General features: G+C 42.2%; 1 protein-coding gene across 1 annotated transcript in view; it reads left to right on the forward strand.

Annotated features, from left to right (window-relative positions):
- The window catches only part of plxna1b (plexin A1b), a 197,687-nt gene that overhangs the window by 97,452 nt on the left and 84,295 nt on the right, over positions 1–15,940 (forward strand). Inside the window, 4 exon segments of the mRNA XM_083938601.1 lie at positions 7,564–7,664; positions 10,663–10,786; positions 12,067–12,220; positions 13,339–13,438. Of these exon segments, the coding sequence (XP_083794727.1) occupies positions 7,564–7,664; positions 10,663–10,786; positions 12,067–12,220; positions 13,339–13,438 (479 nt within the window).

The following is a 15,940-nucleotide window of genomic DNA, read 5'->3' on the forward strand; positions in this document are numbered from 1 at the left end:
GGTCTTCTTTAGCTCTTAATTTCAAGCCTTCGTGAAATATGAGAAAACAACCTCTCCATTTTCGTATGGAAAGCCTGCGTTACACACTGAAAGGGGGAAGCTTGAAAGACTTTGACATTTACTAGGCATGGGGATTCTAATGAAAGATGCTGTTAAGCTGCATTATGGGAAATGTAGGATTCAGCATGTTTAAAGCTCAATAAATAATTGAGAATAAATGTCAGGACATCTCTTCGCCTGCTGTATTAACTTTCACCATTCTGCAATACTGAATTGCTCGACAAGGCCTTTAATTTTATGCCTTATTGATAAGTTGACGGATTGTTTAAGCACTTATAATACAATAAGCACTTATAATACCATGATGACCATGTCAATTGTCTTGTCTCTTGAATCATGGTTGTATGAATTAGTTAATTAAGTATTTTCTTTCATATGTGAAATTTAGAAATATAGCCACATCAGCTGATGTCATGGAAAAACAACACACATTGATCAGATGACCGTTTTCACATTGCGTTGGATTTGTTTTGACGTAGCTTTGCTGAAATGCATATTCATTTCTTTCAACCAATTCTCTCTAATTCGCAATGCACACAATGTTATATTTCAAAAGCTCCTGTAAAACATGCTGGCAGTGGTTTTGGCTCTCTCCACAATCGCAATCCATTCTGCTACCAGAAATGACTCCTACAGGTCAACTAACGTGAGAGCAAACGAAGAAAAGCAGCATTTGTCCTGTTTTTTTCCCCTCTCTTTCACTCCTCCGCTTCTCTCTGTCTGTGTATATGGTGGTGGGTCACCTGGCAGTGCTAATGGAAATGCCAGCTGTTGGCTCCTCACTCCTCACCAAGTCCATTTACTAAAGTGACAGAGTCATTTACCAGGCCGCCGGCCTCTCCCATCCTCACTTAATTAGAAGACCCCTAGGCCTGTCTACCTTAGCTAGTCACATTTACCTCTCTCTCTCTCTCTCTCTCTCTCTCTCTCTCTCTCTCTCCCTGTGTGTCTACAGCCTTTGTTGCAATGCTTTGTTTTCTTCTGTTTTCTCCAATCTCCGCCTTGTCCTTTGTCTCTGTCTCAGTTTTCCTCTTTTGCTTTTTTTCATTACACTTTCTTTCTTTCTCTCCCTTCTCTTTTCAGGCTCTCATTCTCATGAGGGACAGGGAGTAGTGTGGACAAATGGCTACACAAAGAGTGAGAAAGTGTACTGCCCTATAGTTTGAAATTAGCTCTCTTTGGTGGAGTTAATAGGAATGTCCTTGTGATGAGTAATGTGGTCTTACATCTTAATTTTTCAAAGCTTAGTTTGTCTTTTTTACTCACTCTAGGTTCTTTCTTTTGTTTGTTTGTGTTGTTAGTCCTAAATGTTACTTACTTTATGTTCTATTGTTGTTGGAAATCATCCATAGATTTTCTCTGAGGTTTTGTGAATGTTTTTTAAAGGTTTTACTACAATTTGTTTGAAGGTGCTTCTATATTTAGATGCTGCAGTGCAGTCTGACGGTGTGTACCCTGTGTCTATGTGTACAGTACCTAGCAGTCTGAGGAGAAGGGAACTTAAGTTGTCAACTTTATTGGCCTTGAGCTTGATATATGCATGCACAAAGGACAAATAAATAAGATGTTTGATCAGCCTCTTGTTTTCATCGGGATGGAGTTTAGAAGAAGACATCAAAACAGTATTACAGAAGAGGAAAAACAATGGAGCGGATGAATCATTGAGCCAAGTGCAGAAGGAAGAGGATAAAAATATAAATTAAAAAGGCGAAAAAAAAGAAGGGGAGATGATCGGGAGGGAGAAACCACAGACAAAACACAATATAAGAGAGATTAAGATAGTGAGGGAAGCAACCCAGGAAGGGCAATGGGAGTGAGTTTCTGAGAGAGAAAACAAGAGATTACAGCTATCACAGTGGACACTATTTTCTTCTACTGTGACACATAAAGACCTAATTCACCAAAAAAAACTTCTGTAGCAAACAATTTAAGTTGACCACATAGCCACATATGTCAATAGCATCTCTGCAGTGTAACAGTGATTTAATATTAGGACATCATTCAGCAAATTGAATGTGACAGCAGAGGATTTTTTTCATACAACACACTGATGTAATTTCTCACTTTTTATTTCTCCAAATACACAACCTTTACCCATCCTCCATGTCTTCACCCGTCCTTCAGCACCTCTCCGTTCTTTTTTCGGTGCCAGATTCTCCCAAGACTTGTTTGCTTTGCTGCTTATCTCCAATCAGTCAACACATCAAGCTCCTAGCCAGTCATTGATCTCCTAAGCCCCTTACAATCCAGTCAATGCACACATGCTAACCCAGCCTTTGATACAGCACCCCACGAATAAGTATCCCAGCACTTGAAGAATTAGCTCCTTTACACGGACACCCTGTTGAGAGACATGTTTCTGTGCTACGCCTAAGGGATAGCCTGACCACCACTGGGTAGAATTTAGATCTCCAATGACTAGGTCGGGGTAAAGAACTTTGATACTTTAAGGTCCCAAACGAATACTATAGGCCATGTCATTCAATAAATAATTTCAATACCTAAGGTGTAAATCTCATTAGTGTCAGTGAGCCAGTAAGGACGGGGCATGGTTGAGATCTAAGGGTGGCGATTGGCTTTCTATCGTTACATGTTGTAGGGACATGCAGGGTAAAACACACACTCAGGGCTCAAGTTTTTGTTGTCTTTTGAGAGGCTTGACTACCGAGTGCGCATTTTTAAAATTTATTAAATTGGTATCGAAAAAAATAATCACAGAGGAACTATGGAACTATTTTACTATCTTTATTCAACAGCGTTGAATTCAATTTGGGCGTATAATTCACTTTTACTTTAAGATTTGTCCTTCTTCCATTCAAACTCTGCCCTCAAACTCAAATAGCTTCTTCTTGTGCTCAAATAGTTTCTTCTTGCATGCACAAATTGACCATATTGTTGCTCGCACTTAGATATGTTGAGGCTTACACAGATTTCCTGCTCCCAGCTTCAGCTCTTCCCCTCACACTCACGCTGCTACTGTGCACTCTCGAATTTCTGCTGCAGGCTTGGATTTTTTGGTTGTGACAACCCTATCAAAAATCCTCAACCAATAGGATTCCAGGTGTAGTGTTGATCAATGAAATCAGCAAATAATGCGCTCAAACTGAAAGACCAAGCTCTTGAACAGAGATAGTAAAATAACTCCATAGAAACTGGCATCAAAGTAAGGGTATTGATGATTTCTTAAGGATACTCTGCCGTACTAATTTCCAGTTGTAGGAATGACTCACTGATGCCAAAGCTGAAGGTGCCAATATGAATTACAGTCACTGCAGTGATGACAACCAGTTACAGTTGCAGACTTGCAAACAAGTCTGTCTTTTGATTTCTCTTGCTCTGATATTCTCTGTCATTCTGGGGCATTTATTGGCTATGTTGGTAGATTTTTTTCATTTTTCATTTACATGGTTGTTAGCACACGACTGCTAGCACAGATTAAATGTTGAGAAGATGGAAGATGAATGACAGATGTTGGGATGGAGGGATGATGTAGGTATGATGTAGGTATGATGTAAGGCGATAACCTCTCTACATCGTCCTCCTCGTCCTCCTCCTCTTCCTCCTCCTCCTACACCTGCTGTCTGCCGCTTCTCTCAGCTGCTGGTTAAATCAATTTTTTTAGTTTAAATTGGACTCTTTGGATGTCTTTTTGAGCTCAACCACAGCTAGTTGAGATTACAGAGTATGGTTTAGATGAAAGGAAAGGAGCAATGAAAGAGCCACAGGTTTATGAGATTTCTCTGAAATTCTTCTCTGGGAGCTGAGCATATGACCCCCCCCCCCCCCCCCCCCCCTGTGTACAGTACATGTACTCTTTTCTTCAATTGACATCTGATACTTTGACCCTTGGGTGCTTCCCAGTAAAACCAGATTTCACCATTTGTCCCTGAGCTGGAGGATTAGAGCCAAAATGAGGTTAAATGTTAAGGCCAAGAGGTTCAGTGATAGTTGTTCAAGGAGGCATGGATGTTACTGCAAATTTATGATGCAGAGTCTCATGCAGATATCTAAAAATAACTGAAAATAAACTGTGATTTCTTCCTTTTGGCTCCCAGACAGTGTAACCCATAGAAGAGGCACACCCCTCCTCCTCTTTCCCTCTACTATAGACTTCCCTCTGTGTTTGAATGTTAAAAAAAGAAGCCGCAACAAGGCTGATCCTTTTATGTCTAAAAATTTAACAACCAATGAAAAGCCACGCTGAAAGCTTTACAGGTCCTTTGGGTTTTTGGGGGTGACCGTCGCAAAGCCTGTTAGCTGGAGGTCTAAAGGCAGGTGATAGCGCTCTGTAAAAACAGATTGGAGAGGAAAGGTGGAAAAGTTTATAGCAAGAAAGAAGATGTCACGGCATTGTGATATGGTTGGGGTAGAGGGCTGACAACACGGGAAGAGAGAGCGAGGAAGGAGAATTGAGTTACAGCACTGGATGCTATTGTAAATAAGGAGATGGCAAGAGAGAGGAGATGGCGGCCTTGGTTTATAAGGTCATTTAAAGGAGTAATGTGGCACACTGTCGGGAATTGGCTTTCATTAAAAGAGCCAGAGAGAGAAACACAAAAAGGGAGACACAGTGTGTGTGTGTGTGTGTGTGTGTGTGTGTGTGTGTGTGTGTGTGTGTGTGTGTGTGTGTGTGTGTGTGTGTGTGTGTGTGTGTGTGTGTGTGTGTGTGTGTGTGTGTGTGTGTGTGTGTGTGTGTGTGTGTGTGTGTGTGTGTGTGTGTGTGTGTGTGTGTGTGTGTGTGTGTGTGCGCGCGTGTGTGCGTGCGTGCGCAGGCACACATTTTTTGGATCTACATGCGGTTACAAGTACATTTTCAGCTCCAGCAAAGCATTTTACATGGGAAAAACAACCATCATAGCCCCTTACCACATCAACAGCTGTATGCCACTCCCACAAAATAGAGCCCATAGTGTGTTCACTACTAATACTTCAGGAACAATTGTGAACAATGGACCATATCTATCATTACACCGGGCAGTGATAAGGTTATGCTAGCGCACCAAGGACCCATACTGTTGGCATGATTTATGTGGACCATTGTCCTTAATCACAGTCATAATGATTTATGGAGAAGAGAGGGGGAATTGGCTGCAGGAACAGACCAGGCTGGCTCCTTCTCACCATTATTCTCATTTTATTTTTTAGTTTTTAGTTAAAATATAAACTGTTTGAAAGCATGCTGGGGTTTTTTTCTCCCACGGTGTCAACTATAGCTGATTTTCCCTCATCCACTTATCCATTATCTGCTCACTCATTCACACTTTCCCCCCCCCCTGTCATCCTTTTATTATCCAAGACGCCCCAATCCCTTGTTCCATCTTTCTTTCAGCTCTCCTTTCACATGAAAACTAGACTCACACTCGCTTTGACAATGACACATAGCAGCTGTCTTCCACCATATCCCATATTCTCAGCACAATGTCTTTGCCGATTCGCCCCACGTGTGGCTTCCATTACACCTCTCTTTCCCTCTATTCATCCATCCAGCCAGCACTTCCAGCAGATGACCAGCTCCCTCTCTTCCCCACTCCGGTCCCCAGCATTGCTCGTTTGCATCATTTAATCAGACTTCCTCTTTCAGGGCAGCTTGGCAGCTAAAAAGCTACTGTACTGTGGTCTGTGGCATGAATGAATGAGATGCTCAGAGCAGGATGACTCTTGGAGAGAAGATTGCGGGGCAGCGGAATCAGCAGAAGGAGCATGGAAATAACCAGATGTAGAGTGGGGAAAATAAGGAAATAGAGGAAAGAAATAAAAGGAGGATTAGTGGCAAACACAGTGTCAAGTGTTTTTGTATGTTTGCTCTCTGCTTGAGCAGCATTGTTCTGTCAGAAAGCCCCTAGGCCAGTCTGATACAAGACATTTCAGAGCATAAATGAACTCCACTGTGTCAATCTGTCTAATATCTTCGTTGTACTTAAAGCTCACAGAGAAATCCAGGCTCTAGTTTAATATTTCAGCGCTGCATTCCTTTGTCAGCCTGGTTTCCATCCTGCAGCTAACCAGCTTTATCTCTCACCTCAGGCCTCTTCTCTCTTTCTGCCACGTTTTTGTCTCTCTCTTATCCCTCCATACATCTCTCTGTCTCTCCCATACCAACCTCATAAAAAAGTCTGCCCTCACTGGGCCGGTCACAACTTAAGTCCCCACATACCACTTAGACAGGGTTCTTATGTTTAAATCTGCTTGTGTGTCCACGTTATAATAGTGTTACCCAAGGGTAGGGTTGTTAAAATCCGTTACTCACTGATCGGCCTGCTCACTCTCCGCTACATGATTTAAAACTAGCCTGATGTGGCGATTTGACACACACACACACACACACACACACACACACACACACACACACATACACACACACACACACACACACACACACACACACACACTTCTCATCAACATGGGGCCCGTTGGTGAAGAAAAGTTGAATGCGGCGCTGACACTTTCAGCACATGTGCGCACACAGACGCGCAAACACACGTGCCTACTTTCCGCACTCACTAGCATTCTGCGCATATGCTAGCAATCTGTCTGTCAAACACTTAAACACACACCTCGTGTGAATATCTTGAAATATACACACACTTTTAGACCCAATGAGGATATGTTGTGAGCCATCTGTCATCACCTTGAGCGGGAGGGGAGGGGCTAACTTAAACACTTGATCCTGTTTCTGAAGCAACATCTGTAGCCTATCACCAAGCTCCTACATCCAGTACGGCTGTGAGTCTTGTCACATAGGTACACTGTGGTCTTCAATCCACTCCCTGTCTCACACACACACACACACACATACACACAGACACACACACACACACACACACACACACACACACACACACACACACACACACACACACACACACACACACACACTAACACACACACACAAACACACGCCCACTCTGGGGGTCTATCCTTCTGCTCCTCTGCCTCCCATTGGTTTTTGAGGTCACCTGTCAATCGCAGCACTGTTGCCACAGCCACCTGTCAGGTGTCCCGGCATGCATTGCAAGGCTTCTCCTGTACACGCTTTGCTGGAGACTGTCACACACCGCTGGACCGGAATCATTCACCAGAACACACATACACAAAGACACTTCTCACAGACTAGCTCTCTTTCAATCTCAGGAACGTACATACACACACACACACACACACACACACACACACACACACACACACACACACACACACACACACACACACACACACACACACACACACACACACACACACACACACACACACACACACACACACACACACACACACACACACACCCACACACACACACACACACACACAAGCACAGACTTTGACTGTTTGCTCAATTGAATGAGTCTGATAAATATGTCTGTCTGATCAGTGTGTCAAATGCTCTCTCGATCCAGCTGAATTTAAGTTTGATTTCAACAAGGATACTAATTATTTCTTCATCTCCTCCCTGCTCTTTCTTGATTTCTTTCTTTGTTGTCTGTCCCTCTCTCTCTGTCTCCCTAGGTGGTGAGAGTTCCAGTGGAAAGCTGCGAGCAGTACACCACTTGTGGGGAGTGTTTAGGCTCCAGAGACCCTCACTGCGGATGGTGTGTCCTCCACAATGTGTAAGTACCATGCACACTCATGCACACATGAACACACTTCACCCTGGTACCCTTCCATTGCAATGTAGATGATTGTGGAAGAAGTGTTTTAGATGTTTGTAAGCTGATCATGTTGGAGTAGAAGCACCCACCTGAATGGCTACACATTAAGTTCAGGAGCCTTTGCCACCCCAGATACTCTAGTTCTTGTTGTTCAAAGGGGAAATCTAACCTAAAATAGAATCCAGGTTGTGCTCTTCCAGGGATAATTTTCATGTCATTGTCTACTAAAAAAAGTTTGTATTTTTCTGATTTTGCTTTTAATTAAAGCTATAGTTGATAGCTATAACTATAGTTTTCATATTTGCTGAAATTGTCACTATATTCTGACAGCACAATGAGACAGACAATCTGCAAAAAAACTTTCTCTGTCTGCTCCCGACGTCATCTGCTAGACTCACTGCACCTGGTTGACAACCAGTCAGATCAGAGGAGTCTCTGAGCCAGTGTTAATGAAATCTTGATGAATGTAATCTTATCAAACTATGAAACCAGGCAGTGCTAATCAAACATCCATCAAGATTACAAGATTTTCCCACAAAGTGTTTTCAGAAACACATAAATGTACCGTTTAGCAGTAAAACAAGAAAGTTTCTCCCACCAGATGGCTGGTAGGCAGGGCTTGGTTTGGGCTAGACTTAGTCAGAAACGTTCTTATCTTACTGCTAAACAGTACACTGAAATATGTTTCTGAAAACAGGTTATATAAAAAAAATAGACAAAACAGTAACAGAATCTTTATTCACATTTAATCAGTTGCTCATTGAAACCTAGACAGGCTGACACATATAGAAAAACACTGCACACAACCAGCCACTGCTTTGAATGTGACCTGTGTTGACCTCAGAAACTATTTTTAACCTCTTCTTATAACTTAAGTAAAATGACTCAAACACATTTTAATGAGTCACTTAATTATGACTCATAGAAGAAATCTGACTTGTACAACTTAAAAGCTGCCTGCCAATAGAGATGCATTTATCCTGTAGAAACCTGTCAACAAGCTAAACCTGTTAATATCACATAAATAACACTACAGTCAGCCCGCATCACTGACACTCCCATTTATCTTAGTGGTATTTGACTTGTTCTTTTGTGTGTAATGAAATGGTTCTCTACATGTGTAGTTTTTGATACTTATATAGGCAAAATTGTTTGCCAACAGATTAAGGATAAGTCACTTCTAGTGTTATTGTTAGTGGTTTGCAGCCTACTGTTTGTCTTATGTTTGCTTTAAGATTACTGTTTAAGATAAAACAGTAAACAGTGACACGTTGCTAAACAGTGAGTTATGTTTAGAAAATACATTTTATCTTTCACAAGTGTAGCGATACATAGTCACATTGTGTGTGTATATAATCTCTCCACTTCCTTCACTTGACTTGAGGGTGTGGTGTGTGTATATGCATGCAGACGAGTGTGAGAACAGTTACATGTTATTGAAAGGTGACAGGATGTTAAACCAAATTTAGAGCACCTCAAGCATTTGGCATAATGCCATCTCCCCGTGTGTTAATTAAACTTACAAAACCACCATCACCAAACTGTCTTACCCCAAGGTGCACACACACACACACACACACACACACACACACACACACACACACACACACACCCACACACACACACACACACACACACACACACACACACACACACACACACACACACACACACACACACACACACACACACACACACACACACACACACACACACACAGCACCTATGTGTCTTCATTTCAGCAGATGCACACACATGAAATTACAATCAATCCTGATGGACTTGACCTTGTGTCTTGAATGCAGCTCGCTCATTTCCTGCCTGATAGTGTTGCCAAATCTAGCCGAGGCCCTTGCAGGCAAATTGGTATTAATAGGCAAATTATTTATAAGCCTTGTTTCAGCCTTCTGGTGCTTTTAGCCACATCTTATTAAAAGCCACGATAGTTTCAATCAACGGTGGAATTGAACGTGGAATACACACCAACACACACACACAGACATGCAGGTGTTTCTAGCCAAATGAGTACACATCATTCAAACACACTCACACAGTCACACACAATTGAGGAACAGTAGAAGGAAAAGAGGTCCATAATGAGAAAACGTGTACATACCTTTGTGCATATCTACTTATGCCTGTACAGCAAGTGTGTATGTGTGTGTGCGAGAGTTAGTGACTCCTGGGGGACTTGTTTGGCGACAGATTTTTCTTGCTGAGCTCGAGTGAAGGCTAACTAAACGAGGGGATTGAGGAGGAGGGGGGCTGCTGCTCAGAGGAAGCAGTTAGCGTTTTTTTTCTGCCCCCCTTTTATTGTTAAGGCCTTGCAAAGCGCTACATCAGCACTTTCCTCTCACCACTGGGACCAGTTGTTGTTAGCGCAAAGGTGAAGTGATAGCTAATGCATTATGAATAGCTAATAGTAAAACTGCTACAATACAGAGCTGTTTTTTTTTAGCACAATCAGTCGGCTCGTTATAAGCAGGGGAAATTGCTGACCCCATTGATATGCGGCTGGTAGGAATTGTACCATTTTTACGATTCAGGGAAACTTTAATGATTGCTTGTATATCACCTGAGAAGTTTCAATTGGGTGGGGCTGTAAACTGAAAAGATGAGGGGGGCTGGATGTTCATATAGCTTAGCCGTTCTTGCACAAATGTCAGGGCCAATAAGGTAATGATATAAAGGCCTGCAGTAATGGCTGGGGGATGCTATTAGCCTATTTGTCTTCCGTTATTGCTCCCATTTCTGTGTGACGGTGAAGACTGTGCATGTTTGTCATCTTAATATGATTGTCATATTAGTTTAACAGTTGCTCATAGTCTCTGTCTCTTCTCTCCTTCCCTCACTTCTCACTCATCTGTTATTTCTTTCCTTTTCTCCCCGCCTCTCTTCTTTTCTCTTTTTCACTCCCCTTTTATTTTCCCCTGTCCTCCTCCCCTTTGCTCCCTAGTTGTTCACGCAAGGACCGTTGTGAACGAGCAGGAGAGCCCCAGAGGTTTGCCTCTGACCAGAGGCAGTGTGTGGAGCTCACCGTTCAGCCAAGAAATATCTCCGTCACCATGTCTGAAGTCCAGGTTCGTCTTCTCTTGTCTATAGTCCCACATTGTCTGAAATTACACCGTTTTATTTCTTTAATCAATAAACGAGCAAGGGATAAACTTATTAAATTAGGTTATGGAATCCCTTTGAGTGTCCACTGAAAAACCCGTTCTATGAAGCATGTTGTTGTCAGAGACATATTTAAAGCTGGTGCCATGATTCATTTCCACCTGCTCTTTAAAGATCTGACTGTAATGGACATGGTTGCTGACTAGGTCAAGCCAAGCGGAAAGCTCCAGGGCTGAAAAATTAAGTACTTTATAAATAGCTAGGAATGAATTCAATATGAAAAGGCCCAACAAAAAAACTAAATTACTTGCAATTAGTTGCATGCCATAGTCACAACGAAGCAATTCCAAAAGCAATTCAGTCCCCATAGACTTCCATGCCAAGATGCCCGACTTGTATGGAAACATGTTTACAGCCTGGTGCAAAAAATGCTTTTGTGTCCATTGCTAATTTCCCAGTTCATGACAACTGTATGTGAGGGTGAATTTTTATAAATCACCTGTCCGAATTACATTAAGGCTTAAAGTTATGCATAATTAAGGGTGTGGGTGTGGGATAATGCCTACTGTCTCAAGACTGTAGGCATTATTCCTCGCTCCAAATCTTATTTTGGATCAGCTGGGAGCAGGCGGCGGCAGATAATGCCAAGATGGTGACCGCTAGAGCGACCCTCATTGAGCTTTTGCTGTATCACTATTCTATGCCTTTCTCTCTCTGTAATACGTATATCTTCTACCTACATGCATACGTCAGCTGTGAAAACAAATAGTCATGTAAATCACAACATTTTACAACCAAAGATACAACTGTTGCAACTATAAGTCGTGTAGATTTAACTAGGAATTTGCTTTTGACCAGTCTTACCATCTATATCGTGGACATCTGTACGCGTGTCTGTTTGTGTGCGTGTGTGTGAGCTCTTATTCTGTCAGCAGCTCCTCAAAGTAACTACATAGGTTTGAGTGATTACAGTTTGCCTCACTTTCTCTCTGCACATTAACCTTGCTGTAATAGCTGCTCAGACTGACACACACACACACACACACACACACACACACACACACACACACACAAGCACTCACCCTCCTTTATTCCTGCTGCTGTCACATATACTCATACCCATGCTTCACTCCACCCCTCCTCCCCATCACCCATTAACCCTCATGTCATATCTTATAACAATCCATGTACACCATGTCCTTCCATTGATCTTGTACTGATTGTCCCTATCTTTCTCTCTCTCTAGCTGGTCCTCCAGGCTCGTAACGTGCCTGATATGTCAGCGGGGGTCAACTGCTCCTTCGAGGACTACGTGGAGACAGAGGGACAGATCCAGGGTGGACACATCTTCTGCCTGTCTCCGTCCATCCGGGACATCATTCCAATCACAAGGAACAAAGGTCAGGACAGGAAGGGTGAAGAGTGATGAAGTCATCGGGGTAGTGAGGTCACTGGGTGGTAGCAGTTGGCAGGCAGGGTGTGGGTACGGGGAGTTTTTGTGATATATTTGAGGAATTTAGTAATTAACTCTTTTTATGTTAGTACTCCGTATTCTATTTGACACATTTTATGTTTGTGTCATCCCTCTTTTTTCCCTCTCGCTGCTGCCTATTTATAGCTTACTGTATGTTCATCAGTATGGGCGGATGTGTGTTTCCTAGGAGGTCTTTTTGTACATTAGCATTGGATAAATCTAGAACAGAATTTTAATGTAACCAGATGATTTGTTTAGTGCGTCTTTATTCAGAATACCTTGTCACAACCAATAACACACCCCCATTCCTTTCGAAAGCCCCAAACACAAGTCTAGATGTATCTACTGAAAATAGAACTGTTTTTGAATTCCCATTATCATGCATTATGCACTATTGTCAGTTTTATTTAGTTTTTTGTATTTAAACGACACTGGTAATGCTACTAGCGTCTTTTCAAAGCATTGACTTCAGTTTGGTTTATCATTATATTTAAAAATATCTGCATCATTTTTTTCTGCAGAGATTATGCACCTGTTTCATGTCCAATCCTGTCAAGCCACAAATGATAAAAACTTGTTTGGTATCTGCACTCGAAGCACTGAAAACATGTCAGATGGTGCGCTCTTAGTTTCCTCAAAGCAACATCTCAGTAGTTGTTCAACTGAGCCGATTATGCCCCATAATGAGTTCTCATCAGCTCTGGCATCCAAACACTGATTGGTGCTGCTATTTTTAATGCCACCCTACTGTGGGTGTGACATGAGCAGTTTGTTGCTATGCTACAGTGTTTCTTTGTGTGTTCTAGTTAGCGGTTGAGGTCACATAAATGGAATATATATTGTTAGAAAAAAAGTGTGACGATGGATCAATTGTTAAATGCACATCCACTTTGTCACATTTTTTCTGTGTGATTGAATTAATTTGTTAAGTTAATTGGCAAAAATCTCAAAAATCATCTAGGTTATATTTTCTTTAAAACTGTAAAGATTTGTCGAAAAGTATCATTCTAAATATATGTATTGCCATGTATTTGTTTGGTGCAGGTGACAAGCGGGTGGTGAAGCTCTATCTGAAGTCCAAGGAGACAGGCAAAAAATTTGCCAGTGTTGACTTTGTCTTCTACAACTGCAGCGTCCACCAGTCGTAAGTTGTCTTGTTTTAGTCTTTTCCCTCCTGTTCTTTAAATAGATAGTCTCTCTGTCCAGTGTCTCTATGGGATGTCTCATGTTGCTGTCCATGAGAGATGCAGTCAGACATACACACAAATATCCCACCCCCCTTTGTCCTCCATAGGAGGCTCAAGTTACCATTGGAGTGAAAAATCGAACATGCTATATATGATAAATGATTGGGATATGAGATGGTAATACTAGTCTTATTATCATAACCCACGACACACACTAATGATACTTAAATGATTTATTCATTATGTGATGGTCTGCCGTAATGCCTCCCAATCACAGGCTCTAACCACATTTATACCTCTTCCCCACTTGATAAAATAAATACTTCCAGCTTTTTTTGAGCATTTAGATATTCAGTCTGGTGCTAGTTTACACAAGAAACACAAGTCAAAAAATGTACTGTTTGCCTTTTCCGATGACTTAGTCTCCGTCAAACTCCAGCTATCTGCCCAAACACAGTTCACTGCCTCTCCTAATCCACCTTCTGCTGAAAATCTCCACCACCCATCAAGCCACAGCCCAAGGTCAGGCCTACCACAAGCCTGATGCACCCTGCCGATGTAAAACAATCCTCTCCTGCACCCCGCCCCGCACGATACCCTCCCTCCAGTCCGTCCATGGCTGAGCCAGGGGAGGCACAAACGTCTGCTAGGGTATTAGCCTAGGGGCAGCAGATGGCTTGGACGCCCCTGGGGTACCGCAGGGCTCCATCCTGGCTTCCCCCCGGATGTTAGATGAGATGAGCCTCCTTCGAGGATTGTCCACAAACACACATGCACATAGACATGCACAATCACACCTCTCTCTGCTCTGTCACTTACAGCTCATTGAAGCCCTGAATGTCTTGGACACCTAATCCGTTACTGCGACCTTTAACCCAGCCACCCCCGTCTCCCTGCCCTCGTACAGAAAATCCCCTGCCACAACACTGGTGATTAGCTCAGCTGGTTAAGGGTGTGGTGGCTACAATGTCAACTCCCAGTTAATTCATGTCCCATAAGGACCAAGTGGTGTTGGCTTAAACTCCCAGCACCTTTTACCCCTTACTTGCGTCAGAATTAAATTCTGAAGGTACAAATTGCTTCATGTTGAAATAGAAAACACCCAATTAAAAAAAGTAAGAAATTCTCCAAATGGATGTATTAAAATGTGATGTCACATTAAATATCCTAATATGACAATGATCTGTAAAAAATGTATGAGAAGTGACGCAGGCAAGAGAGTCCCATTTGAAGATATTACCCCAATGAACTCTGATTATATCTGCTCCCTGGGCTGATCTAATACAGCCTCAGAGTGATGTAATGGACAAGTATAATGAAGTTACAGATATGGCGCGTTGCATCTTCGGCAGCGACTCTGATGGCGATGAGAGATGCTGAGATAAGAATCCCATTTGGGGCTGGCGCTCCGGCCCGCATACCCGTTGTGCCCCCCGGACATCAGCGTGTGGCATCTGATGAGATCAGACTGTCAATGTTGTTGCTGTAATGACTTCAGGCCTGCACGGCCGCATACAAGGTCCTATTTCCAGGATGCTTGAGCATTCTTTACAAAGCCATGTTTTCCTCTAATTGGCTTAAACTCAAAATACTACAGGATTTTACACAGCGAAGGATGCAGAAAAAACATGCAGAGACCCATTTCCGAGCAGAAACGATATTCATCATATTTGCCTGCATTAATTCCCACGTATCCGCTTTGGCAGTCTCCTAAAGTACCGTGTATACTGTATACTGCAGTGCTAACATCAAAGGTAAACTACTAATTTTTAAAATTCAGACATGTTATCCCTATGGTCTAAACATGAACAACTCTCTCATAAATAAAAAAAACTACAGTGCTAAAACTCAAATTTGTGATGTCATCAATTAAGTGTGGAGCTGCTCCACTGACAAAGAAAGAGATAAAAGAAATTGCAAAATATGTCAAAGATGACCCCAAGACCAACCAGGTGGATGTTCTGAGTATACAGGGACATTTTCTGTTTCACAACTGACAACACTACAATAGGTTAAATCTAATTGGGGTATAAAAAAAAAAGTAAACAAAAACCTCTCCATTCTTTGTCTATGGAGCAGCTCCACACCTTTATACTTGATGACATCACAAGAAAGTAGCTCATGTACACACATATTGCTTGAACTTTCGGAGGCCATGGAAAAAACATTAATTTAGGTGATTTTCCCACTTCTCTTTTGGAAGTCAAGGAATGAGTCAGTTTACATGCACTTTAAAAATCCTGTTAAGACAATACTCCAAAAACACCGTACCCCTGGTATAATCTGAATTTGCATAACCTGATTAACAGATCTAGATAACTCCTTATGTATCCTGACTATTTGTGCATGTACACATCATTCCCCGCTTATGATCAGGTTACGTGTCTGCGCATGCTCTTTGGGTTATAACTCCTCCTCCCCACTCCGCAGTAGTGGTTTTTGACCCTGAAATAGAAAAC

Source organism: Echiichthys vipera (genome assembly GCF_963691815.1).
Source record: "Echiichthys vipera genome assembly, chromosome: X".
In the NCBI taxonomy this organism is placed as follows: domain Eukaryota; kingdom Metazoa; phylum Chordata; class Actinopteri; order Perciformes; family Trachinidae; genus Echiichthys; species Echiichthys vipera.